Source organism: Emys orbicularis, chromosome 5, assembly GCF_028017835.1.
Source record: "Emys orbicularis isolate rEmyOrb1 chromosome 5, rEmyOrb1.hap1, whole genome shotgun sequence".
In the NCBI taxonomy this organism is placed as follows: domain Eukaryota; kingdom Metazoa; phylum Chordata; order Testudines; family Emydidae; genus Emys; species Emys orbicularis.
The window spans coordinates 10,459,834-10,487,506 of NC_088687.1; the positions used below are offsets into that span (position 1 = coordinate 10,459,834).

General features: G+C 45.7%; 1 protein-coding gene across 1 annotated transcript in view; it reads left to right on the forward strand.

The window, feature by feature from the left end:
- The first annotated feature begins 730 nt into the window (after positions 1 to 730).
- The window catches only part of CSGALNACT1 (chondroitin sulfate N-acetylgalactosaminyltransferase 1), a 33,403-nt gene continuing 6,460 nt past the window's right edge, over positions 731 to 27,673 (forward strand). The window contains exons 1-6 of the mRNA XM_065405375.1: positions 731 to 1,364; positions 11,671 to 11,887; positions 13,259 to 13,360; positions 22,080 to 22,258; positions 22,759 to 22,853; positions 26,617 to 26,698. Coding sequence (XP_065261447.1) covers positions 731 to 1,364; positions 11,671 to 11,887; positions 13,259 to 13,360; positions 22,080 to 22,258; positions 22,759 to 22,853; positions 26,617 to 26,698 — 1,309 coding nt within the window. The remainder of the gene's footprint in view (positions 1,365 to 11,670; positions 11,888 to 13,258; positions 13,361 to 22,079; positions 22,259 to 22,758; positions 22,854 to 26,616; positions 26,699 to 27,673) is intronic.

Here is a 27,673-nt window from a genome sequence, read left to right on the forward strand (position 1 = left end):
GGAACTCATGAGGTGAGGCCTGCTCAGATAATCCTAGCAGGTGATCCATGCCTAGGGTGACCAGACAGCAAAAGTGAAAAATCAGGACAGGGGATGCGGGGTAATAGGAGCCTATATAAGAAAAAGACCCAAAAATTGGGACTGTCCCTATAAAATCAGGATATCTGGTCACCCTATCCATGCCCCATGCTGCAGAGAAGAGGGGGGGGGGGGGAATCCCAAGATACCACACGTGTGTGTGATTTCCAGGGCCAGCGCCTTAGCACCTCACAGATTTAGCATTGTCCACAGCTGATGAGCACGTCACAGCATTCTGCACTGCTTAGGCAACTCTCCAAGGCACAGCAGGAAATGCTACTGCACATGTGCACACTTACAGCCCTCGTCCCTTCTCGACCACTGCCCAGACTATGTAGCGTATGGATCCATAACTGGCCTTTTTCGCTTGTCTTTCAGGTCACCTTTTGCCGACTACTGCAAGCTGATAAGATAACAATGGGAGTGACTGTGGGGAGTGGCAGGTGTCACTCGGCTCACAGCTTCTCCTTTGCAGCTGGGCTCTTAGCACTGCCAAGTACGTGTGAGGCTGCACCTGATACCCGAGCGGAGCATGCACTTTAGAAGGAAGCTGCCAAACCCACTCGTGCACGTACATGCATCTGTTTAGGGGCTCTGTTTGGACACACACAGCAATGTAGGTGCTGACGTACCCACGCCAGCTCCCGGAGAGATGATGGTTCGGCGAGGGCTGAGTGCCTGGCTCCCTCGGATGGTCGTTCTGCTTGTGGTGCTCTGCTCTGCCGTGTCCGTCCTCTACATGTTGGCCTGTACGCCGAAGGGCATCGATGAGCAGCTTGCATTCCCCAGGGCCAACAGCCCAACGGGAAAGGAGGGGTACCAGGCCATTCTGCAGGAGCGGGAGGAGCAGCACCGCAATTACATCAACAGCCTCAAGAAGCAAATTGCGCAGCTGAAGGACGAGCTACAGGAGCGGAGCGAGCAGCTGAAGAGCCTGCAGGACCATGACACTGACTCGCTGGGCCCGGGGCTGGAGCGCAGCAACCCAGAGAAGACCCCCGCCGACCTGCTGGAGTTCCTGCGCTCCCAAATCGACAGAGCTGAGGTGCACGCCGGCGCCAAGTTGCCCACGGAGTACGCGGCTGTGCCCTTCGAGAGCTTCACCCTGCAGAAGGTGTATCAGCTGGAGACGGGGCTGACACGCCACCCCGAGGAGAAACCCGTGAGGAAGGACAAGCGGGACGAGCTGGCGGAGGCTATTGAGTTGGCCCTGGAGACTTTAAACAGCCCAGACAGTGACAGCAACGCAAATCATCACATGTACGCAGCCTCGGACTTCATAGAAGGTTTGTACCTGTGGGAACAGGGCTCCTTGTTAATGGGGGAGTTTGGTGCTGGTGAAGGTCTCTGGTGTTACCATCTGGGTGTCTGTCCATCCTCTGTCTATCCACAGAACACACATAGTTCAGACAGCTTCAGCCACAGCTTCCCAGTGCTATCCCCAGCCAAAGTGCCTCACCCTTGACCTGAAGGGCTACCTCTAGAGATCAGGGGTAATGTAAAGGGCGTTTCTACTCTGAAAGGTGACTTCATAAAAATTGCACCTTTCCCCCCATCACAGATCTGCTGTCTGTGGGTATTCCCAGGTTTTTACTCCTGCTAGCACTTCTGAGCAGTGCAGCAAGGGCGAGGGAGCTGGACTCGCTCCTGGCTTGTACATAATCAATAACAGAATTGATAGCTAAATTTCAGAGTTTAAGTCCAGGAGGGATCACCAGATCATCCAACCTTGCCTCCTGTACATCACAGGCCACCCCCACCCCCACCCAACACCCGCACAGCAAACCCAACAACTGAAAATCAGACCAAAGCATTGCAGCCCCCAGGAGACTAAACTATTGTGTGGCACAGGCAGAGAATAGGAGGGACCAAGGTGCACCAATGCCTTAGCTTAGCCCTTAGATCCCAGGTTGAGTTTGCAGGGCTGGCAGCTAGAAACCAGCTTTTTACTCATCAATTTGAGATGGTGACTGTGATGGTTTCCCCCCAGGGTGCCACCTGGAACTAGGGTACCACTGAGCCCCCCTGACCCACCAGCCTGGGCTCCCTTTATACTGTATTGTTGTGACCAGCCTGCACTTTCACCAGCACACATACAGGTAGGGGCACACCCCGCTGCAGTTACATGCAGACGCTGTGATCAGCCCTTCATGGGAAGGCTCCCAGCTAGGGAACTTCCCAGCTACTCAGGCATGCACCCCCTCTGGAGTATAAACCCAAAACTATACCGTGTTGTGCTGTACAGGGAACTGTACAGTGTAAGCTCATGAAATTCGCCCCCTCCCTCAATGTGGACAAGAAAATACAACAGCTTTGTGCCCCGAATTATGACTCCCACACACTGGTTTTAGACAAAGCAAAAACAAGTTTATGAACTACAAAAGATAGATTTTAAGTTACTATAAGGGATAGCAAACAGATCTGTCAAGGCTGCTTCCCCACTCTGAACTTTAGGGTACAGATGTGGGGGCCTGCATGAAAACTTCTAAGCTTAACTACCAGCTTAGATCTGGTCCGCTGCCACCACTCCCAATGTGCTAATTCCCTTCCCTGGGTAGCCTTGAGAGACTCTTCACCAATTCCCTGGTGAATACAGATCCAAACCCCTTGGATCTTAAAACAAGGAGAAATTAACCATCCCCCCTCCTTTCTCCCACCAACTCCTGGTGGATCAAGATCCAACCCCCTTGGATCTAAAAAACAGGGAAAATCAATCAGGTTCTTAAAAAGAAGGCTTTTAGTTAAAGAAAAAGGTAAAAATCATCTCTGTAAAATCAGGATGGAAAATAACTTTACAGGGTAATCAAACTTAAAGAGCCCAGAGGACCCCCCTCTAGCCTTAGGTTCAAAGTTACAGCAAACAGAGGTAAACACCCTAGTAAAAGGTACATTTACAAGTTGAGAAAACAAAGATAAAAACTAACACGCCTTGCCTGGCTGTTTACTTACAAGTTTGAAATATGAGAGACTTGTTCAGAAAGATTTGGAGAGCCTGGATTGATGTCTGGTCCCTCTTAGTCCCAAGAGCAAACAACCACCAAAACAAAGAGCACAAACAAAAGCCTTCCCCCCACCAAGATTTGAAAGTATCTTGTCCCCTTATTGGTCCTTTGGGTCAGGTGTCAGCCAGGTTACCTGAGCTTCTTAACCCTTTACAGGTAAAAGGATTTTGGAGTCTCTGGCCAGGAGGGATTTTATAGTATTGTACACAGGAGGGCCTTGTGCTGGCTCCCTGCTCAGAGGTGAAGTTCCCCCCTTTGGCCAGTGTCCTGTTCGGTTGGTGCAGGTTTGCTTGGCCTCTATGCAGGCTGTGCAAGATCAGGAAGGCACCCTCTCCCACACTGCAGGGCGGCAGAAGGGCAGAGCAGACTCAAACCCACAGCAAGTAACGGGAGCTACTGTACTGGTAGCATCATTCATTGGCCTAGCGAAGCCATGAATGAGCCCATTGGCCATGCAGGAGCCCAGGGGTGAAAAAACCCTCTTCTTCCTGCTTCCTAGCAAGACAGCAGCATGTTAGCCTGCATCTCCAGCACCAAATCACTGCTCCAGGTTAGTTCTGGGGCCTGGCTTGGCTGCACAAATGGAGCACTCAGGGCTGACTGAGGAGTGTATTTGTGTGCAGAACTACTTGGAAAGTCCCTGATATCTCCCCTCTCTCTTTCTCTCTCTCTCCATCCTTCAAGAATGAAAAAATGCAATTCAAGCTGCCCAAAAATCAATGGCCCTATATCTCTTAAAGGGGGCAGGGGAGGGGAGCTGGTGTGCCACTTTTCCATCTCAAGTGCCTTGCTACAGAACTTGATTTGGAGGCAGCAGACCTTGCTGCAGCCCACAGGAGACTTCAATAACCACCTGTACGTTCTCGCTGCTCCGTGCCACTCTGGCTGCACAAAGCAAGGGTGAACAGGGTTTACGTGGCCAGTTAAGCCAGGTTTATAGCTGCTTTGTGTCTCTGGAGCAGTTCAAAGCAGCTGGAGCCTGCCAGTGAATCTGGCCCATTATTGAACTGATAATGACATTTAACGCTTTTTGTCTTCAAACTGCTTCAAAAACACCAAGGAATGAACCATCTCAGCACCCTCTGTGGCAGGGTAGGAAGGGTTCTTCTCTCTGCCTGACAGCGGGGCAAATGGAGGCAGATAGTTCAACGTGTCCAAGGCAGCAGGGTGAATTGGTGACAGATCCAGGATTAGAATTCAGGGGTTCCTGAGTCTGACTCTTGTGCTCGGGCCTCTGGACGCCATGGGGGAAATCCTGCCCCCCATTGAAGTCAGTGGGAATTTTGCCATTTGTTTCAGTAGGGCCGGAGTTTCACCCATTTCTCTAGGTTATGTAGGCCCAGATTCAGCAAAGCACATGCTTAAATCCTACTGATTTAGGCACTTTGCTGAATCTGGGCCTTAATGTCACATCAGTCGATCTAAAGAAACCTTGATTCATTGACTCTTGGGAGCTGTTTTTACAGCTGGTATCCGTCACCTTGGTTGGCCACACAGGACCCAATCAATGATTTACAGCAATTGAAAGGTGATAACTTCATCAGGATGTCTCTCAGTTCATTCCCTCTCTTCTCTTTCATATTTCTGTTACTGAAGGAGGGAGTTTGTCCAAGCAGCTCATTAAATTAAAACATTTGATGGAAATGTTTCTGCTGCGTGGTTTGGATGTTTTAAAATAAATTAGTACAGCCTCCTCCTCAGTTCCTAGACAGAACCACTTGTGTTTGGAATCTGCATGCAACACTACTTCCTGGTGTTTCGGAGTTAAACTCCTTCTCTGCAGCTTTGCTGTAGCCCGAGAATACTTTCCAAAAGTCCAGACAGTTTGACTTCAGTAGTGATATTTGGCAGCGGTTGGAATTTTCCATTTTTCTTGTTCAAAAATGAAAGAGAACCATACCTCCTCTCGTCTGCTAGTCATTTAGCCTTTGTAGTTGCTGTCTGCTATCTTCATCTTTTCACACAGAGACTCGTGTTGTCTGCTTGTTACAATTCTCTATCTTTTTCTCTTGTGTTCATTGGTTTTCTGCCATGTTTTGGAGTGCTAAGAGGTGACAGTGAAAATTACCATATGGATCATAAGCCTTTAATGTGTGTAGCATAAGCATGCAAAGGCATCTTCCCATCGGGCCAGAGTGAGTCCAGCCAATATGAGTTAATGAGAAACCTGTTGCTCAGTAGGGCAGGGCAAAATTCAGGGTCAGCTTGTTAATTTGCACAGTGGGTAGTGAAACTGAAAATATTTATAAATCATTCACCTTCCTGGAGGAAGTAGCTAAGAATAGCTATGACACCATCCTAAAACAGTGTGAGCACTTTGGTCCAAAAGAAAAAGTACTAACTCAATGGCCATGCTTTTATCGAAGGGGGCAGAGACCCACAAAAAGCCCAGAACCCCTTAAAAATGCACTTGCTGAATGAGCAGAGCATTGTGACTTTGTCCTCAGGCAGAAAGGACATAAGTGATTGTCTAGTAGTTGGGATTTTAAACAAGAAAGTCTCCAGCAAGTCCGATTAACATCTGAGCTCACTCTAGAACAGGTGAGAAGGCAGGGTGAGCTAGTGAAAATGCATCACAAACACCCTGGGACTCTTATAAAGGAGTGAGTTTCTGCCTGAAGGGATTGGAATCTTCTCTGACTAGCACTGAGTTGAGGGAACGTGTGAGGAAGAACATATGTAAGGTTAATATACGTTCTGAAAACATTTGAGATTGTAGGGAGAAATGTAAGCCACAACAAACCCAATTATGGCTCCGAGGGCATGCAACAGTAAAAGAGGAGTAAGCTTAGGTCCAGAGAAAGGTAAAGCCAAGTATGTTTCCATTGACATCAGTAGAGCCTAAGCCCATTTTTAAGTGCTTTGCTGAACTGGGGGTATAACTTTCTTGCGCTGAAGTTATTTTGTTAGGATTCTGTGATTGTATTGGGGTTAGCCCTGGAAGGCAGCACCCTGACTGTTAGCTATTATAACGAAAGCAAGTTTGTCTGAGCTGCAGTACAGAGAGCAGGTCCTTTCCACTTCCACAGCGTGTCTGCACAGTTAGTTCACATAAACTCTGATATTTTTCTTCACAGTCCTAGCTTCTCACAACCCACTATTCCAATTTATTTTTCATCTCCCCATCTGTTTCCCATTAGATTCCAATTTCTCTCCCCCCCGCACCCCCAAGCTCCTGTTTGTCCAGTCCAAATGAGGCTTCCAAGACTCTTCCCTGAGCCCCTATGTTTAACAAAGTGGCCAATCCTTTGTCTTGAAAAACCTGGGACTAATTTGCTTTGGCAGATTACTCCAAGCATTCTGGCAAATCTCAAACATGCTGCTTTGGAAACCAGCGGACATTCTGAAACTAGTTAATGCATTGACAGCAGCAAAAATAACGGATTATCCTGTTCAGATATCATAGCTGCTGTCTAAGTTTTACAAAACTTGGTACTTTCTTGGAGAAACTTTTAAAGCAGTTTTTTTTTAGCAAGACTTGTTTGTAGGCACAGCTCATTTTCAGTAAATTCAAACCCACTTGTCGTACACTTTTGAGTCACAGAACTTGGTAAATAGGTTTTTGATGGTTTTAGGCATGGTAATGGCAATGAAGGAGTTCCTCAGGGAATTCAAGGAGTTGCAGTACTGAAGCATAAGGGTGTTCTTGTGTTTACATCACTAGATTGTGACTCAGGAGAGGTAGGTTCAACTCCCAACCTTCCCACTGTGTGACCGTGGGCAAATTACTTAATCTCCCTGTGACTCAGTTTCCCAGCTATAAAGTGGGAATCATATTTCCTTCATCTATTTAGGCCCTAAGCCCATGCATTATGGGCTTAATTTAACACACTCTGATTAGTGCCATTGACTTCAACAGAACTACGCTCATGCATAATTTTTGCAGGATGGGGAGGCTTGGATTGTAAACTCCTTGATAGCAGGATGTGTTTTACTGTGTACAGCACCTAACACAATGGGGCCCTGGTCTCTGTTGCGGCCTGTAAGTTCTACTGTAATACAAGTCATAAACAACAACAATAATGAGATATGAAAATTGGCATCTAGTTGCATGATAAAGCACCCTTCTTTCCATATTAGTGAACTGCTTACCCAGGGAAAACAAATAGCAGGATAGTTACTGTTTGGCTGGAGTAGAAAAGCATGCAAAGATCTAATGGAAAATTTTAGATGGCTAAATTGTATCAAACAATCTAATTTAAGCCTTCTTTGCTATTAGAAGTATCTATTTTTCAAATGTATGCAATGTGCTATCAGCGTCTCACTAGATACACAATCAAGATTAAAAAAACCCAAACTAATTAAATTTACATAATGTTTAAAAACTAAAGAAAAAAAAAACAGACACTAAAGGACCACCTTCCCTCTGATTCCTAATTAAAGCCTTCTTTCTCGAGCCATCCCTTCAGAAAAAGCCTAAATAAATAGATGCACCTTGCAGCATACTCAAAATATCAACAAACTCTGCATCAGAATAAGGGAGGAAGGAAATTCCAGAGCCACAGAACCTCCATTGATTCTACCTGAATCCCTCCCCCCAGACATATATATCCAAGAACTATAAACTCAAGCCATTCAGGTGATCTCAGCTGGTCAGCTAAAGCACTGAGAGAGAAGAGAGGCAGTTTCTAAGATATCCAGAGCCCAAACTATACAAGACTTTATAGATCAAAACTCACCTTGAAATGATTAACTTAATGAAGTGGCTGAGCTGTTAACAAAAACATGAAATTTCTCATTGAAATCAGCTACTACCCTGGAGGGGAGCAAATGCTGAAACTCTTTATTTCTAAAAAGGGTCTGGGGTGATCTAGGATATTATAGGCCAGTAAATCATTCTTTTGTACCCAGTAAACTAGCTGAGATTATAATTAAAAATACATTGATAAAACACCTAGATGACGATGATACAGTGGGGATAATCCAGCACAGCGCCTGCCACAGAAAATCACACCTCACTAATCTATTAGAATTCTCTGAACATGTCCATAAAATCAGAGATAAAGGACAAGCAGTTACCATCATTTATTAGGGTTTTTAAAAAAACTGTGACAAAGTCTCCCACAAGAGGGTATCAAGGAAACTAAGTAACCATGGGGGCGAGAGGCAAAAATGCCATTTGTTATGGATCAGACATTGGCTAGGAGACAGAAAACAGAGAGTGCTAAGAAATGGTCATTTGGATAAGGTCATTCATACCAAGATCAAAAAAGAAGGAAACCCCTTTTCCTTGATTTCTTGCAGACCTGCATTTAACTGTGCATTCTGCTAGCCCCTGGAGTTCCTGTGAGAGAGGCAGAGAAATCCAGCTATACTCTTCTGTGGATTATAATTGCTAGGATATTTGTTGCGGCTTTCAAACTGAATTTAAGAAGTGGGTCTGAGAGAGAATAATTAAAATGCCAATGAACCTGAGTAGGACAAAGTGGTTTGCTCAAACACCCAATGTGGGGGTGGGGGTGTCATTCTTAATGGATGAATTCAAAGGCCTGTGGGCCACCTACAGCCCACAAGTCCTTGGAACAGGCCTTTGACTGGTGCATTGGCCTTGTGCTGGCTCCTTGGCACAGGCTGAATTTCACCCATTAAGTACCTAAAAAGTAACTTTCCTGCAGGAACCTAATAATACACTCCGAGCATTGGGAAATTGCCATATGATATTTGGATGCTGTTAGGAGCGAGACAGGTGCTTTGGCACCATACGTAGTGGTTTATTGAGACACATCAGGTGAGGTAAAGAACAAATCATGTCAAACCAATCTGATAGCTTTCTTTGATAGGATAACGAGTCTTGTGGATAAGGGAGAAGCGGTGGATGTGGTATACCTAGACTTTAGTAAGGCATTTGGTACGGTCTTGCATGATATTCTTATAGATAAACTAGGCAAATACAACTTAGATGGGGCTACTATAAGATGGGTGCATAGCTGGCTGGATAACCATACTCAGAGAGTAGTTATTAATGGTTCCCAATCCTGCTGGAAAGATATAACAAGTGGGGTTCCGCAGGGGTCTGTTTTGGGACCGGCTCTGTTCAATATCTTCATCAACGACTTAGATATTGGCATAGAAAGTACGCTTATTAAGTTTGCAGATGATACCAAACTGGGAGGTATTGCAACTGCTTTGGAGGATAGGGTCATAATTCAAAATGATCTGGACAAATTGGAGAAATGGTCTGAGGTAAACAGGATGAAGTTTAACAAAGACAAATGCAAAGTGCTCCACTTAGGAAGGAAAAATCAGTTTCACACATACAGAATGGGAAGAGACTGTCTAGGAAGGAGTACGGCAGAAAGGGATCTAGGGGTTATAGTGGACCACAAGCTAAATAAGAGTCAACAGTGTGATGCTGTTGCAAAAAAAGCAAACGTGATTCTGGGATGCATTAACAGGTGTGTTGTGAGCAAGACACGAGAAGTCATTCTTCCGTTCTACTCTGCGCTGGTTAGGCCTCAACTGGAGTATTGTGAGACACCGCATTTCAAGAAAGATATGGAGAAATTGGAGAGGGTCCAGAGAAGAACAACAAGAATGATTAAAGGTCTTGAGAACATGACCTATGAAGGAAGGCTGAAAGAATTGGATTTGTTTAGTTTGGAAAAGAGAAGACTGAGAGGGGACATGATAGCAGTTTTCAGGTATCTAAAAGGGTGTCATAAGGAGGAAGGAGAAATCTTAAATCACCTTAGCCTCTAAGGATAGAACAAGAAGCAGTGGGCTTAAACTGCAGCAAGGGAGGTTTAGGTTGGACATTAGGAAAAAGTTCCTAACTGTCAGGGTGGTTAAACACTGAAATAAACTGCCTAGGGAGGTTGTGGAATCTCCATCTCTGGAGATATTTAAGAGTAGGTTAGATAAATGTCTATCCGGGATGGTCTGACAGTATTTGGTCCTGCCATGAGGGCAGGAGACTGGACTCGATGACCTCTCGAGGTCCCTTCCAGTCCTAGAATCTATGACTCTATGAATAAGTTCAGCAGCACCACCTTGTGGCTCAGCAAAAATTACACTCCAGCTTCATGAGTTTGGTGCTACATGCCCCAGTGCATGGCGTAAAGACAGGAAATTCACCACAGCAAGCCAATGCAACTAACGCCCCCCAGTGGTATGTGGAGACCTACCCAACTCATCCACAGGAACCTGTCCTGAGGTCTCCAGGCCATTAACAGCCTCGGTGACAAGGCCCAAGGCTCCATCCATATAGGGGCTAAACCCACAGCCCCTGTCCAGACCTCTCTGCATTCACCCATGGGACGTGACCACCTACCAAACTCTAGCTTCTGGACTATCCCTTCAAGAGACCTAAGCAATTCGGGGGCACTCTGCCTTTGAGCCTGAAAAAATCCTGGCAGAAAAAGACTTTTCTCCCTACTCCAGCCAAAGAGTCGAAGGCCTACTACAATACAAATAAGCTGGAATTTTCCAAGAAGCCTAAGGATATAATACACCCAGCTTTGGTTGCATTTCAATGGGACTTGGGCTTCCAACACCCCTAGGCTTCTGGATGTTTTAGGTTTATCCTAGATCTAAAGTGGCTCAAACAGTTTCTGAATTAGCCTCAAGAAAGAGTCCCTGAGATCAACTCTGGCACCTGTCCACACCCAGAGATTTCCTGGCCTCCATTTTTTTGAAGGTCATTACTGTCATACCAGCTCAGTCATACCAGATATGTCTCAGATTCACAGCTGGTTCCTTGCACTCCAGTGCAGCCAGGCATATGCACCATGGATGGTCTCAGAAAGCCAAAGTGGTGATCGCTGCAGCTGTGTGGCAACGAGGGGATCTTCATGATGACATGCTTGGTCACCTTGCTTACCAAGGTGAAATCCCCTCAGTGAGCATCCCGAGCAATCTCCGGGTCTCTGCTGCTCATAAGCAAAGGGCAGGGTTCCGTAACATCCTCGCAGACCCAATGGACATTACTACCCTGGAGGGATAAACCTTCCACGTCTCTAGAAAGCATCTCAAAAATGAGAGCTCACCATAGTCATTTCCTCACTCCCTGGTTTTGCAATTTAATAATGAAGAAAATGGTGTCTACCAGGACCTTGGACACTTTCTGTACAGGATTTTTCATCTGTGCCTAATAAAAACTCTCGGGGGGGAGGAACCTGGTAATGTTGCTTCAGATACTTGTCAGTATCAGGAACCTGCTTCTCTGGGGGCTGGATGAATCAAATGTGTGGGGAGAGCTCCTTTCCCAAATCCCCCTGCCTTTTCCATCCCTGTGGACCCAGTGTTTTGGGGGATGACTGGCAGCCGTGTGCATTTGGAACATCTTGAAAATTAAGGAGCAAGCATCTAAAAGTTCTACTGTGGATGTGCAAATGGTGATTCTCAGAGACTTGTAATCTGGGTGGATTTTTACGGGAGATACAGAAGTCATCTTCCTAAAACCTGGGACTGTCCCCCGTCAGATTTTGAGTTCTGGTTTCAAACTATGGAAGAGCTGCTGCACATACTGATTTTTTGTGTCTCATTTATTTGCTGCTAAGTCTAAGTTACAAAAGCCACCTAATATTGCAACTTCTTCATGGGGAATCCAGTTTCATGCTAATGTTTCCCTTCTTTCATATTCTTCTAACAGGCATGTACCGAACAGAAAAAGACAAAGGCACGTTGTATGAGCTGACTTTCAAAGGAGACAGACCACACAAATTCAGACGAATCGCTTTATTCAGACCATTTGGTCCCATCATGAAAGTGAAGAATGAGAACCTCAACATGGCCAACACGCTCATTAACATTGTCGTTCCATTAGCCAAGAGAGCCAGCAAGTTTCGACAATTTATGCAAAATTTCAGGTTTGTTTCTTTTTATGGATCTATAGCTATCTTGATATTTTTATACCATATGATGCAATTTCTGCAAGCACCAGGGATTTTCCCAGTGGGAAAAAAATATATTTTTACATCAATTTATCATTAAAAATATCCATTTGCGTTTGCTTGGATCAACAGATATTTCACACGAACAGCAATTAGCTTTAGCAGTGGAGACCAAGGGAAAAGGTTATTTTGCAGTCATCAGTGTTTCTGAAGTTGATGCACCATGTACTAGGTATTTCGTTCTTCGGAAACTTGCTGTTTCCATCTTTGAGAGAGCAGGTGCCAGAACCACTTCAATGAATGTGTCAATTTCACTCCCTAAGTAGCACAGGAAGGTTTCTAGAAAATAAGAGTCATTGTATTATCCCTGGACTGCTTGTTGAGGCCTCATCAAAAGGATAGATAGTGACAGAAAGGCAATAAGAAATGTGCCTGGACTCAAGAGTGTTCTCTCCTTGTTACTTTTGATCAAGGCTCTTTCTTTATGCTCTTCTTTCCCAACATGTCTGTAGCAATTGCAGGAATGGATTTAATCAAGATGTAGCTCCCAGTCAGAACTAAGAATAACCTGCCCAGTGGTGGGCCTTGCATTCTGATAAGAAAATTGAGAGACACCCAAATAACTTAGCTGTGTAGTTGCCCAAGAAGGACACACATCTTGACAGATACACATATTCTTAGGCCATACGATTTGTTCTCTCTTAGAGAAACGGAGGTGGGTCAGGTTAGGTAATATCTTTCATCGGACTAACTTCGGTTGGTGAGAGAGAAAAGCTCTTCTTAGGTCTATCTTGAGAGTTTAGTTTGAGTCGATACTCCTTACACATTTTTCAGGGACATAACTAGACATGCTAGTATTTAGAAGAAATAGAAATGAGGGTACAGGATTTTATTTCCCCCTTCTCTCACAGCCTCCTGGGTGCTGAGGTAGCACCTGCTGGCTTTAGTAGTTTGCCACACAATTGCTGGCTTTCCTACAGTGGCTTTTCTGTCCATCATCCAGGTGACTGGATGGGCTATTCCAATAGTGCTCTGCTGCCATAACTCAGGTAACTACTAGATGACAATTTATAGCCTGCTAATGCAGAGCTATGAAGTATCTTAGGCCCCATCCTGCAATCTCATTCGAATGGAGCCAGTGTAGCTCTGGATGGGTTCAAGGATCTCAGTGAAGGGCTGCAAAAATCTCACTGGAGCAGTGCAAGGATCTCACTGGAGTGGTACCAGCAGAGAATTTGGTTTGCAGAGTCCAGCACTATCCTACATTCCCAGCTAGAGATGGCAGGTGTTGTTTGGGAAAGCAAACTTCCAAGGGCAATGAATGACTTGTTTTGATGTCTGTTCTAGGGAAATGGGCATTGAGCAGGATGGGAGAATTCACCTCACTGTAGTTTACTTTGGAAAAGAACAAATGAACGAAGTGAAAGCAATACTTGAAAATACCTCCAGGTGAGTATGGGTCTACATCGCTGCTTAGTGAGGCATGCTCCTCTCACATGCTGATAGCCCGAGAAGCCAGATTGCCTTTCCCTAGCACTGTCAGTAGGGGAATAGATCATCCCTCTCTCCTTGTGTCAGTCAGAAATGAGATTACTCTGATGCTCCCTGATCTGCACTTGTGAATATTGATATTTAGAGCCATGGACTTAGGCCAGCGTAACTCCCACTCGACATCTGTAACAATGATCAGACCTGAATTCCTCTAACCTTTGCATGAGCAGCTTCTATCTGTTGGCTCTGAAGCTTAACTTGGAGAAATGTAGGTAGGCTGGGCTTTTCAATAGTGCCTAAGGGCATTAGATGCCCAAATCTCATTGAATTTCAAAGGGATTTGGGCACCTAACCCCTTTAGACCTTTTGAAAATCCTAGTCTGAAATAGTTCCTGCACATAGTGAACTGTCTCTTTCCTTTTCTCCACCTTTATTATGACATGACATTTTTATAAGCAAATTACGTAATATGGTCTAGATGAAATTACTATGAGGTGGATACACAACTGGTTGAAAAACTTCCTCAGAGAGTTGTTATCAATGGGTTGCTGTCAAACTGGGAGGAAGTATCTAGTGGGGCCTGACAGGGGTCTGTCCTAGGGTTCAGTACTATTCAGGGCTTAAATTCAGCCGGAGCAGTCCGGAGCAGAGCTCTGGTAAATACTGTTAAACCCACAAGGCTGATGCCCCAAGCCCTGCCGCCTCCCATGGGGCGCTCTGGGAAATACTCGTTCAGAATTTAAGCTCTGGTACTAGTCCATATTTTCACGAATGACTTGGATAATGAAGTCGAGAGTACACGTTTCAGATTTGCGGATGGCACCAAGCTGGGAGAGGTCTCTAGCATTTGGGAGGACAGGAATAGAATTCAAACTGACCTTGATAAATTAGAGAATTGGTCTGAAATCTACAAGATGAAATTCATTAAAGACGTGCAAAGTACTACACTTAAGAAGGAAAAATCAAATGCATAACTACAAAACGGGGAATAACTGGCTAGGTGATAGCACTGCTGACAAGGATCTGGGGATTATCATGGATCATATACACTGAATGAGTCAAGTGTGTGATCCTGTTGTGAAAAAAGCAAATCATTCTGGGATATATTAACAGGAGTGTCATATATCAGACATGGGAGGTAACTGTCCTGCTCTATCAGCACCGGTGAGGCCTCAGTTGGAGTACTGGAACCGTTTTTGGGCACCCCTCTTTAAGAAAGATGGGAACAAATTGGAGCGAGGCCAGAGGAGAGCAACGGAAATAAGAGATTTTCGAAAACCCGACCTAGGAGGAAAGTTTGAAAGAATTAGGCATGTTTAGTCTAGAGAAGGGGAGTCTGTTGTATTAATGTAAATTGAATAAATGGGCCCAAAGAGTCAAAGGTCTGTAACATGACCCTGTCACTGACTGTCCAACATTAAACCATATTAAACAAGGTTTGGGATTGGATATACAGAGACTTCAGCCGGCTTAGTACCATGGCAAACACTCCATTAAACATTTTAGCCTTTTATTAAAATACAGAAAAGAAGGAAACAGCTAACGCATTTGAAATATAAAGTATTACGTTGGGCTTTCATTTTAACCATATCCCATGTTCCTTTCCCTTTAGCTAGAGAGTTTTTAGAAGGAGAAAAAAGCCTTATTTGACAGCCTTTTAGAAGATAATGACTGTCCTCTTTGGAGAAAAGAGATGAAATTCACTGGAGTGGGCTGGAGCTGTCTTTGATGCTGTTGTTGTTAAAGTCCCATTCTATTTCTTAAAAGACCAAACAAGACAAACACACACAAAGGGGAGAGAAAAGAATGGCAAAGATAGAAAATGCAGCTTCTGTCTCTGGTGTTGACTCTCTGCTGCTGGAAAAACACAGGCACGGCACAGGTCTGATCAGCCAGTCTGAGACCTGGCAAACTCGTACCAGCATCCGGCTGGTTAGGGCATTGCATTTAACTGCATTTCTGATCACAGGCATACAGCAGTGTTGCAAAAATCTACAGTCTTGGCTGACTAAGCCAGATCCTTCTTAGACAGAAAGGAAAAGGAGAGGGTAGGAAGGAGAAGAAGAAATAAGGTAGGGAATGAAGAGGACACACGGAGGTGGTGGGCGGAGGAAAGGGGGAGACACAAAGTCTCAGATCCCAGGTGGTGGTCAGAATTTAGCTGGAGCCACTAGAGGGGCTGCTGTCATCTGGCTCCCTCCCTCTGGCCTGGTCTGGTCAGGACTTCTCTTGGGATTCGGACAAAGAAGGTCCAGGGTTCCAGGAGATGGTAGGGCCGGCAGCCATGGGGGTAAAGCTTGCTTCTTCCCCTTCTTTCAGTCAGCCAGTGTCACAGTAGTGAGCATTCCCCTCCAAAGTCTCTTCTTTTAAGGATCCTACAAAAGGAGTAGTGGGTGGCATAACCCATCCCTTCATTATTTTGTCCACCAATTAGGCCTAATTTCTGACAGACCAATTTTGGCTCATTGATTTCAGATCTCACACTTCTCTTAACAGTAGGGTGACCATACGTCCTGTTTTGGCCGGGACAGTCAATTTTTTAAACCCTGTCCCGGCTGTCCCGACTTTTTTTTTGCATAAGTGGGCACCTGTCCCGTTAGCTCTTGCTGACTTCATCAGTTGGCAAGAGCAAATAGGACAAATGGCCATTTTTGTCAAAAAAGTGTGGTGTGGAGGAACGTGCGGGAGGGGGGCAAGTGGAGATGCCAGCCCCACGCAAAGGGGGAAGCAGGGCTGGGGGGGCAGGCAGGCTTCCAGCAACAGCCTGGGGGGGGGGGGAGGTGTGAGAGGGGGACAGAGCTCCAGTGACCAGCAACAGTCTCACATGGGGGGGGGGGCAGGGTTTCAGCGACCAGCAACAGCCTCATGGGGGGGAGGAGGTGGCGCTCAGGTGAGCAGCTGGGGCCAAGCCCACAGTGGGGGGGAGTTCTCTGCAGGGGCTCGGGCGAGTAGCTGGGGGTATCCCGTTTTCCCACCCTACTTAACACAGTCCTTGAGTTATTTCAGGAGGCCTTTTTGTTTTGACAAATTCAGTCTTCCTGTTTCCCTTTTTGCTCCCTTTTCCCACCAACATTTGTTGCTATAGGTTACGGTGACATTTTGTGAACTGTTACTCGTTTTTCACAGTTGAGCTCACAGGGAGGGCAAATTTGTAGGCCCTGTTATCACAACAGGACCTGAGAACAACCTTCAAATATGTAAAGGGTTGTTATAAAGAGGATTGCGATCAGTTGTACTCCATGTCCACCGAGGGTAGGACAAGAAGTAATCAGCTTAGTTTGCAGGAAGGAAGATTTAGGCTGGATAGTAGGAAAAACTTTCTAACTATAAGGACAGTTAAGAACTGGAACAGGTGACGTGGGGAGGCTGTAGAATCCGTCATTGAAGGTTTTTAAGAACAGGTTGGACAAACACTTATCAGAGATGGTCTAGGTATACTTAATCCTACCTGAGCCTGCGAGGCTGGACTAGATGGCTTCTCAAAGTCCCTTCCAGTGCTACATTTCTCTAGTTCTATCATTAAGAGCTATAAGGAATTACAGAGAAGAAAAGTAGAGGGAGCGAGAGAGACTGCTAAACCAGGATCAAAGTTAAAACCTGTGGTGCTAGCCCAGCTCTGAGCTTTATGCTTCTTCGCACTGTTTCTGTTATGTGACCGAAACAGAGAAATAAAATTATTGTGCCTTTTGAAAATCTGGCAGAAGTCACAGTGGGACTGATTCCTTCTGAAAATCTAGCCTTTTCTCAGCAACCTGAGCCGTGCAGCTTGAGAGTAGATGGTCTGCCTACTGCTTCTGATTTTCTCGTGCTCGAGATTCATTCAGCTAGTGCTGCTTTGGAAAATACCAGGCAAAAATACATGTATATAGTTCTGAACATTAGTGAATTCTATTCATTTTGCATTTGCAGTTCTAAGGAGAAAAAGTGTGTAGAGGCCTAGCTTGAAGTAATGGATCTATTAAGATAACCCTGCGCTGTTGTCAAAGGGCAGTTCCGTTTGGCAGTTGATTACTTCTCTGTTATTATTATGTTATTATGCTCAAATGGCATGAAATGGGATTTCAGGAAAAGTTCACAGAGTCATTAGCTTGACTCAAACTGTTGGACTGTTCCACAGCCTCAGCTGTACCTCGGTTTCAGATTTCTGTCCTGTTCAGTTCTTAGTGCAATAACATCCATTGACGGCGTGGAGGGTGGGGCAAGGTGGGCATTTACTAGAATATTAGGCTGTCTGAGACATTCACGCTGAGGAGTGATGTTAACAAACACCTCTGTGGCCCATGTCGGCACGCACAGTTCGTTTAACAGTGTGTCAGCGAGTCATGGTTAACGCTGTTGTTCCAACCGGTTTTTAACTATAACCAGGTGACATGATGGGAAACACAATGGTCCCTTTCTGTGCTGACAGCTGAGTTGTGTTTGCCATGGGTTCTGCTACCGTGACTCCTCCAACACAACCTAATTTTCTAGTGGTGACCAGCTCTGGGAGAAAGAGCTCTCTCTTAACCCCCCCCCTGCATGTGATGTGGCTTTTCAGAGGGCTGCTAGAAAGGCCTTGGAAAATTCACCTCAGCGTTACCTGCTCTTGTAGATTATCACCTTCCTAGCCAGGTGACTGTTTCTGGGCAGGTCTCAGGATTCTTAGAACAAGTCTGGCCAGAAAGTGGTACCCGAAGGTACATGAGAGATGTTACTGGAGAGAGCATTCATACGGCGTTATGCTAGAACATGGCAGAGGAGGTCGGTAGGGGGACTGTGGACGCTGGGCCGGATGTGAATATACACGACCCCTGGAAAGGGCACAAGCGGTGTGGCTGGGTCTGCCACTAAATGATCACTCACATGGCTTGTCATTAGGCATATCCCAGGAAGAAGGAATGTGCCTCTCTGTTACTGTTATTAGCAGCAGGATGATACACCGGTGCACATGGCTTCATGCTCAGATAGACTAGCCTTCAGGTTTGGTAGCAGCAGCAAAGGCGGGCTGGAGATGCCAGGAAATCTGAGTTAGGTAGAATTCATCAGTGGCACAGCCTGGTCCGCACTCTCCTGGTCAGAAAGCTGCTCATGCGTCCTTAGGGGCCAGCACTGCTGTCAGGATTCCGTGGTTCCCACTTCACTGCCAGCGTATAATGCTGGCAGCACAGGGCTGGGCATGCAGGGAGCCAGGGGCCTGCAGGAGTTCAGAGAAAACAATGCTAAATAAACAGGGCCCGGTGTGTGGCCCTGCCCATACCTCACTCGTGTCAATGATCCATTTCAGTAGGCCAAGCAGCAATTGGAACGTGATGACGCAGCACAGGAAAAGGGCTGGTTTATAAATATCTGCTCAGCATCATGACCAAGCTACAACAGCTTCTACCTCAGCTGGTGCTGGTGCTGGGAGTTCCTGGTAGGGTGCTGCTGCTGCTGGGGTGATGTGTCTGGCCAAGCGCAGGGATAATGTTAGACCCATCTGCACATGCCAAAAGAGACGTTCAGAGCAATGGGATGGAAGACAATGGGGAAATCACCTTCTCTGAGCAAGGAGTACAGGCCCCCCCCCCCGTTACTGAGCCCCCCCCCCCCCCCCCTTAGGTACAACCTCCTCCAGAGCACGGCCTCCAATAATCGCTCTGTGGCTGGGTGGGGCAAGGGACTGACAGAGGTCGATGGAATGCCAAGAAGCGCTTGGCCGTTGTCTCTCATGGGTGTGGAATGGGGCCATTCTCCATCATGAGAGGAAGGATGTGGTGAGAGCCTTAATCTGGGACTCCTCCTGTGTGATGTCAGACCAGTCACTTAGGCCTGGATCTTCAAAGGTATTTAGGCACCCGCTTTCCATTGATTTCAATGGGTGTTAGGTGCCTACATAACTTTGAGGATCAGGGTCTCAGTCTTTGTGTGCCTCGGTTTCCCACCTGTGCAATGGGGATAATAACATCTTCCTACCTCACAGGGGTGTTGAGGGATCAGTACTTTAAAGATTGTGAGGTGCTCAGATTGTAGATGATGAGGGCCTGATAAATACCATAGATAGATCATTGTCAGCAGAATTAATTCCCTATTTCTAATGGGTTTGTTAGTTTAACAGAATACTTGTCTTAAACACACTGCCTGTTCAGACCAACTGAGATGAAAGCACCGTGTTCTTCCAGATTGTATTCCACAGGCATTTTTGACACATTACGCCTTCTAATGATCATTTCAGTCCCTCAGTAAGGCGTTGTCTACACTACACAGCTTTTAGCGACATGGCCGTCTCGCTAAAAGTGTAAATGCTGTTTGTCGGCACTTTTGCCGACAAAATACTTCCACCCCCTACGAGCGGGGTTCGCGTTGTCGACAGGAGAGTGCCCCTGCCAACAACGAGCCGTTTACACTGCCACTTGCCCAGCAAAACTTTTGTCTTTCGGGGGGGCTTTTTTAAGCACCTGTGAACGACAAAAGTTTTGTCATTCAATAGGCAGTGTAGACAAAGCCTAAAAGTGATTCAATTTGTTAGCCTATTTTGTAAGCTCCTTGGGACAGACACTACATACTTCTCTGAATCTTCTACAGCTCCAGCTACACCATGCTTAACAAATGCTAAGCGATAAAAATTAAAAGGAAAATCCCACCATTTGCAATTAGCAGATACATTTCTAATCGGAGAATGATGATGCAGCAGCTTTGTTGTCAAACACAGATGGGATGACAAAGCAGTTGACTTGTGATTTAGCAGCTTGTGGCGGGTTCTTCCATCTAATGAGATCAGTCACTCCCCACCTTGTGTATCCTGATCACTAATTAGCCTGGGGATTTAACCAATGGGCACCATCAAAGTGCTGCTTAACGGTCCTAAAATAATTGAAGATGATCACTTTTGGCATCCTTCCAGGAACTTCAGAGCAGACTGCTATCGCTTCAGTTATTTTGGATCATGCCAGGTTTTAGCACAGAAGCTCAAGGAAAAATAGGGAAATGGCTTACGGACCAGGAGTTGCAGCAAATAGTCAAGTTCAGCCTGTCCACGTGGCTGTGTGATGATTTCATATGCACGTGTGCCTTGATTTTCTGGGGGGGATTAGAGAGTTCAGAGACCCTGACAATTCTGAGCTTGATTTTTCTTTGATGTACTTGGGCTTTGACTGTGAGCTGGCCAATGGCAGGTCAACCAGATATAGGGACGATGGGATTCTTTCAGCACGGGCACACGCTACAGCAGCCTAAAGCGTCAGGCTTCCAGCTTGCCGCAAACCCTTGCAGGGCTAGATGGGTTCTCTGCCTGTGTTTGTTCTGGTTCGTGTATCACGCAGCATTCCCCCAGCTCCTATTTACATATACTTGGGTGAACTTCTTACCTTTCCTGCGTTTCACTTTCAGACTTCACTACCAACCTTCTAAGTCCCATTGCTAGCTTACCTCATGGCTTAGCGTAGCATAGTTATTGCTTCATGAGCCCTTTTCATTTACCATGTAAGGGCCAGGGCTTCAAATGGTTTCAGCACCCAGCAGAGCTCATTGTTCTCAGTGGGAGCTGAGCGCTTTTGAAAATCTGGCCCCTAACCTTCTTGTGTGACTCCTGTCTGATTTGATATGGCATGAAGGCCTAATTTGCAGAAGTGCTGTGCACCCACAACTCCTGCTGGTGTCAGTGGGAGCTGCGGGCACTCAGCTCCCATGAAGAGCAAACCCTGAGGCTACATCTATACTGCAATAACAGACCAGCGGCATGGCGTCTCAGAGCTCGGGTCAGCTGACTTGGGCTCGTAGGGCTTGGGCTACCTGGCTAAAAACAGACCTTTGGGCTCAGGCTGGACTCTGTGAAGAGGGGCGGGGAGGGTCTCAGAGCCCAGGCTCCAGTCTGAGTCCAAATGTCTACAGTGCTATTTTTAACCCTGCCTGCAGCCCAAGCCCTGCTAGCCTGAGTCAATTGACCTGAGCTCTGAAACTCGGAGACTTTGGGTCTTTTATTGCAATGTAGTTGTATTCTGAGTCTCTCCGTATTGTTATGCTTGGCTAAGCATGTGTAACCAAGAGCGCAGTTTACCCATCACACACATATCCTCTTTTTCACACATGAGCTGTTGAAATAATCTGTTTTTCTGTTATCGGACCACAAGCAGTAAATCCACGTTAGGTTTCTCAAGATGGTTGGATTTAAACCAGGAGCAGTTTTAAGGAATACAGAGTATGTAAAATGGATGTGTTAATCTGGAGGCTGATCCAGAGTCCATAGACGGCAGTGAAAGGACTCCCAGTGACTTCTGTGAGCTTTTGTTCTTTTGTTAGTTTTTCAATCCAGCTCAGGTACATTTTATTTGATTTTAGGCAATGGTATTGAACATTAATGCACAATGATATCTCTAAAAATATGAGTGAATATCTCTTTAAAATATTCGTTTTAAAATTTACAACTTGGACATAAAATAGCTAGTTGATTGTTTTATTAAAATGGGATCGAACTCCTTCTCTCTTACTGCTGTTTACTGGTTTCTTTCACAGCCTATGAATATTATCCCAGAAATATTAAAAAAGACTTCTAAGTATAAGATCTGAGTTAGATTCCATTCCTAATTTGCCTAGTGTGTCATGGAAATACACCCCCTATTCCTCTTTTTAAATATGTCGTTCAGTAAATACAATGCCATTAATGAAGAGTTGACTGCCCCTTTTATCTCTTAAACCTCATCTCATGTACTGCTGCTCCTCCTAGATCAGCTAACTTCAAGAATTTCACCTTTATCCAGCTGAATGAAGAATTTTCGAGAGGGAAAGGATTAGACATAGGTGCTCGCATTTGGAAAGGAAACAACGTCGTTCTCTTTTTTTGTGATGTAGATATATACTTCACTGCTGAATTCCTGAACACCTGTAGATTGAACACACAGCCAGGTATGGCTACCCAGGGCATTTACTCCTTTAAACAGACTTCTCTTTATTGTGTAATAACCTTCACTAACGCGTTCCTTCTTTCAGGTGGGTAAGCAAGCTATAGTAAGGCATTCTTAACATTCAGCTCAACTAAGAGTAAAGACCTATATTGCTGATTGTCACATTTTAGATAGAGTGAAAAGAAAAACAAATTGTCAGCTTCCACTATGATTGAATTCCTTGCCTTTGTCACCTTGTTTTCTGGGGCCCATCTGGGTCATTTTGTCAAACTACATCCGCATGTTCACATTCTCCATCCAAACCACAACACTCTGAGACTGTGGGCCTTATCTAAAACCCAGGGAAGGCAATGGAAGTCTTTCTATAGACTTGAATGGCATTTGGATCAAGCCCTAAGTCTGTTTCCAGCATCACAGAGAAGCACAAGTTTAATCTAGTTTTAGAGCATCAAACAACTTTATCGGTAATAACTTTCTTTTTTAATCCATTGTGATTTCTAGGGAAGAAAGTATTTTACCCAGTTCTTTTCAGCCAGTATAACCCAGGTATAATTTATGGGCACCATGGTTCCATCCCACCCTTAGAACAGCAGCTGGTAAGTAACTGGCTCTAAAAATGCATGCTTTGAACCGTGCATAAAACTTCCCCTTCAGGAAGACGTCTGTGCTTGCGAATAGAATTTCACCATCTCGGGTCCATTGAGATGCGGTATGCAGAATACGTAATTTATTGTGTCCAGCGCGTTCTGTGGTAATGTTTCACACTCTAGCAGCTTAGCGAACAGCTTTATCTTAAAGCATATTTGATATTTACATTTGTAAATTAAGAATTTAAATGTAGGCTGTTTGTCTGCCAGAAGCGACATTATGTTGACCAGATTCCACTTCAGGGAGTGTACAGCTCTGGGGCTAATGAACCCCTTCATTTTCTTAGCTTCCTCATCTGTCTAAGGTAACAAGACTGTTTCTCTACCTTGTGTTTTGGGAGGCCAAATGATGTCCATAAAGAGTTTGGAGCTCGTTGGACTGATGATGCAGGAAGGTAATTAATCATTGGAACAGACTCCCACAGGCTGTAGTGTGGATTCTCCATCACTTGAGGTTTAAGTTGAAATTGGATGTCTTTCTAAAAGCTAGGCTCTAGCTCAGGGGTCAGCAACCTGCGGCATACGTGCCCCAAAGGTGGCATGCGGGCTGATTTTTAGTGGCATTCTGCTGCCAGCCTGGGTCCTGGCCTCCGGCCCCCCTCAGCCCGCTGCCGGCCTGGATTATGGAACCCCAGACCAGCAGCGGGATGAGCCGCTCAGCCCACTGCCGATCTGGGGTTCCGGCCGCCGGCCCCTTTCCAGCCGGGGTCCCGGCCACCGGCCCCGCTCAGCCTACTGCTGGCCTGGATGGATGGAACCTGGGCCGGCAGCAGGCTGAGCGGGGTCGGTGGCTGCCGGTCTGGGGTTCCGTCCGCCGCCCGTGCTGCCAGTCTGGCACGCAAAACCTTTTACTTGCACGCGAAACCTTAAATTAAGGAAGACTTGGCACACCACTTCTCAAAGGTTGCCGACCCCTGATCTAGCTCAACCACAAGGTGTTGGACTCAGTGCAACAATGGCTGGGTGAGGCTGGGTGCTATGCAGGAGGTCAGACTAGATATGATCCTTATGGTCCCTTTTCGCCTTAAAATGTATGGGCCAGAACATCCACAGGTGTGAATCGTTGTAGCCCCATTGACTTCAATCCAGCCCCATGCCTGAATACGGACAAAGAGTTGCTATTTGAAAGTGCTGAAGTGAGGCCTGCAGTGTGAGTTAAGGCCAGGCGTCTCTGGCGGGCCAGAGGGAAGATAAGTTGGGGAGGAGTCAGAGTGAATCCCCTCTCCAGAGAAGTTACTTTGCTTTGCAGCACTGTTCTGGAAGCAGACAGCAGAGGTCCAGCTCCTTCACGCTCTTGCTCTGTCACGTGTTGATGTTCTAGAAGGTGCTTGAGAAGTTGCTCCATTTACACACAGTCACTGCACTCCTGTTTCTCCCTAAAGATCCTGCTCATCCGACTGGATCTCCACCCTTGGGCCCACACACATGCACCCTGGCCTAAGGCGACCCCTGGAGCTCGTAAACTCAGAGCCGTAGAATCCAGGAATTAACAAGCCTTGTGGCTTCAGCTAGGTTCTCCTCTGCTCAGGTCCGTTCTGACCACAGCTGGTAAAGAGGCCTCCACTGCTTGCCAGAGCTCATTCCACCTCTGTGTCAGGGTTCAGTGTACCCCCCGTCCCCGGTGCCTCTCCCATACAGGAATTGTTTGAGGTGTCATATCAGTAAGGGCCCAACAAGAGCTATAAGGTGGGATTTTGAAAAGGGCCAAAAGGCCAGATTTGCGAAGGCATGTAGGCGTTGCTGCACTCAGCGTTGCAATGGCTAACGGATTTAGATGCCTCATTCTCATTTTCAAAAGTGATTTAGGCACTCACAAGCCTAAATCCCATCAACTGCCAATGAGACTTTGGCTCTTTGGTGCCTAAATCCCATTTGGAAAATGTGTTAGGCTCCTAAATACATTAGGCACTGCACTGCAGCAACACAAATCTGGGCTAAGTAACCGAGGCGCACATGCCCCATTGACTTTGCCTTTTGAAAATTCCATCCCAGGTGTTTTAAAATCCTTTCCTGCTATTACCAGACGTACCCTGTCTGAGACATTCTAGAGTGGCTGGCCATATCCATCTCAGATAGAATCAGGAGACACTCCTATCAGATGAGGGGGAAAAAATACAAAATAGGGCTTGTTTACAAAGCAGATGATTTGTATGGTGAACAGGAAAAAGCTTTTTCCTCATTTACAGTGGGATCAGTGAACAGACAACAGAGTTGTGAAACTATTCCGTGTGAAATATCCTCTGTGTTATTAAAATGAGAGCTTGGAAAATCCATTGAACTGTTTATTCCAAACAAAACCTTTCCTGATACCACCACTGCATTCACACTAGTTCTTACCTTTCTGCTGCAGCCTGGCCCGAGAACCCCAAGCTTGTCAACAGTTTGTATAGGAAAGGAAACAAAAATGTCATTATAAAACTAAAGTTAAACCCCACTGTTCGCTTTGTCAGGACTGCACAAATATTTATAGCTGACATCAGAATTGTGCAATGTGATGCCTGCCTCAGAGAAGCATCTTGCTATAAAGAAGAGACCTTGCCAATATCATTTTTATTTAGTTAATCATATTTTCATTCCAGATTTCTTCCTGGGCAAATGGCCAGATCAGTGCCATTAAAACAAGAACGCTGTTGGCCGCCTACCGTGCTGCTTGCGCAGCTGAGAAAGTAGCCCTCAAAAAGCTTTGAAAGAAATTGATTTGTGCTGTAGCGGCTAGTTCTAATGGGAAATTATAGTGCTAATGCATACAAATAACTTGCTGTAAAGCCACTGCTATGGCGATTTCCTGTTCCAATGCAGGCTTGTAACAGATGGCTTCTTAGTGCCTATTAATGGGCTTGCAGTTTATGGCTATTAAAGGGGAAGAAGAAATGAGGTCAGAGATGGATGCAGTAGTGGCAGAAAATAGAGCAGGACTGAAATAAGAAAAGGCTAGTACTGAAAATGGAGACATGAAAAGAACCAGAAGGGTGGTCAGTGGGCTACAGTGGGGCTCGCAATCAGGGGTGAATTCCCAGCTCTGTCACAGACATGTGTAACCTTGGGCAAGGCACTTAAGCCAAGATTTTCAAAAACAGGTGCCTAATGCCAGGACCCAACACCCCTATTTAGGTGGCCAAGTAGGTGGCCTGATTTTTCAATAGTACTGAGCACCTGGCAGCCCTGCTTGAAGGTGGTTTTAAGTCATTTTGTTCCGCCAGCCAAATTGCATCTGTAAACAGTGTCACGTTAGTCCTGAGTCATTTGAGAAGAGCCCTGACGTCATTTTGCTAGTGCAGCACTCTTGTAAACTGTAATCAGAAGGGGCCACCAACCTGTCCCATGCATGAGACTGGCTCACTTCATGATGTATGAATACATCCCCAAGAAAGAGTCAGATCCTGTGGAAAATAAGCTGTCATTTAGAATAACCACCTTCCTGGTTATGAAAATAATCTTCAGAAGGTGACTGTTCTGATGCAATGTTTTCCTGAGTCTGCAGCCAGCCAGCCTGCAGTTAATTTTAGCAGAAACTTTCAGCCGACGTCTGCCACTATTGAAGTCAGTTAGAGCTGGGCCAGGCCCTTCTCCACTGATAGGGTATAATGCAGTATGGGATAGAAGAAAGTGAGGTGGCTGTCCCCATTCCTAGCCACCCTGCAGGGGTGTCCCTCTTTTGTTCAGGTTACAAATTCTACTGCTCTGATATAAATGTTCCTTTCCCCCCCCCCAGGTTATAAAAAAGGAAACTGGATTCTGGAGAGACTTTGGCTTTGGAATGACATGTCAGTACAGGTCTGATTTTATCAACATAGGTAAGAACATGCACTTAACTCAACCTGCTTTAGAGATGCTGGCTCAGATTCTCTTCCCCAGTGCAGCCCCTTTGTGCAGGGCCGGTCGACAACATTTTGGCACCTGAGGCGGGAGCTCAAATGATGCCCCCATGTCCCTTCGCTTGGGCCAAAACTTTGAAAGGTCTCAATTCTGCCTTCTTCCTGTTCTACTCCTCTCATGGTACTGCTCTGCTGCCAACCCCAATAAAGGAGAACTAACAACTTAAAATGCCTTGTTCAAAAATTTTAAGTAACACATTTGCTGTTCAGGCATTTGAAAGTTAACTTTTCTTGTCTGCATAGTAAACACTGGCATTTTTATCTGTTTGAATAATCCAAGTGGTGCTTTCCGTGCCTTCTTGGTTGCAAAGATTTGAACTGCTTCCTGCTGAAAGTCCACAGTCTGGGCCAGCTCATGCTCTGTTGAGATGGTTGCAAGGCCGACCAGCCTCTCCTGTGTCATTGTGGAGCGTAGATGTCTTTTTATTAACTTCAGCGTGGAGAAGCTGCGTTCTCCAGTGGCAGCTGTTACAGGAAGTGTTAGAAGTATGCGCAGAGCAACAAAAGCATTTGGAAAGCGGGTGGTCATCTTGTTTGTGCACATATATTCCAGAACAGCCTTTGGAGTTGATCCTGCTGAAATGTATTTTGAAAGGGCTTTCAGTTCATCACCTAAATCACTCGCATCAATATCACGCATGTCATCATGTGTCAACACTGTCTCTAGTGCCCTGCATTGCTGGTGTAGGACTTCTTCAGGTATAGTGAGGAGTTTTGGAATATCATGCAACATCCCAAATATACTGCTGTGTTCCTTGAGCTGCATGAAACGTTCTTCAACTGACTGTATTGCACAATGTAGCACCTGGTTAAAGAATTCCACTTAGAATTGTTGTTTGGGGTCTCTTATGGGATTATCCCATGCCTCGTAATCAAAATGTCTTCTTCTTCAGT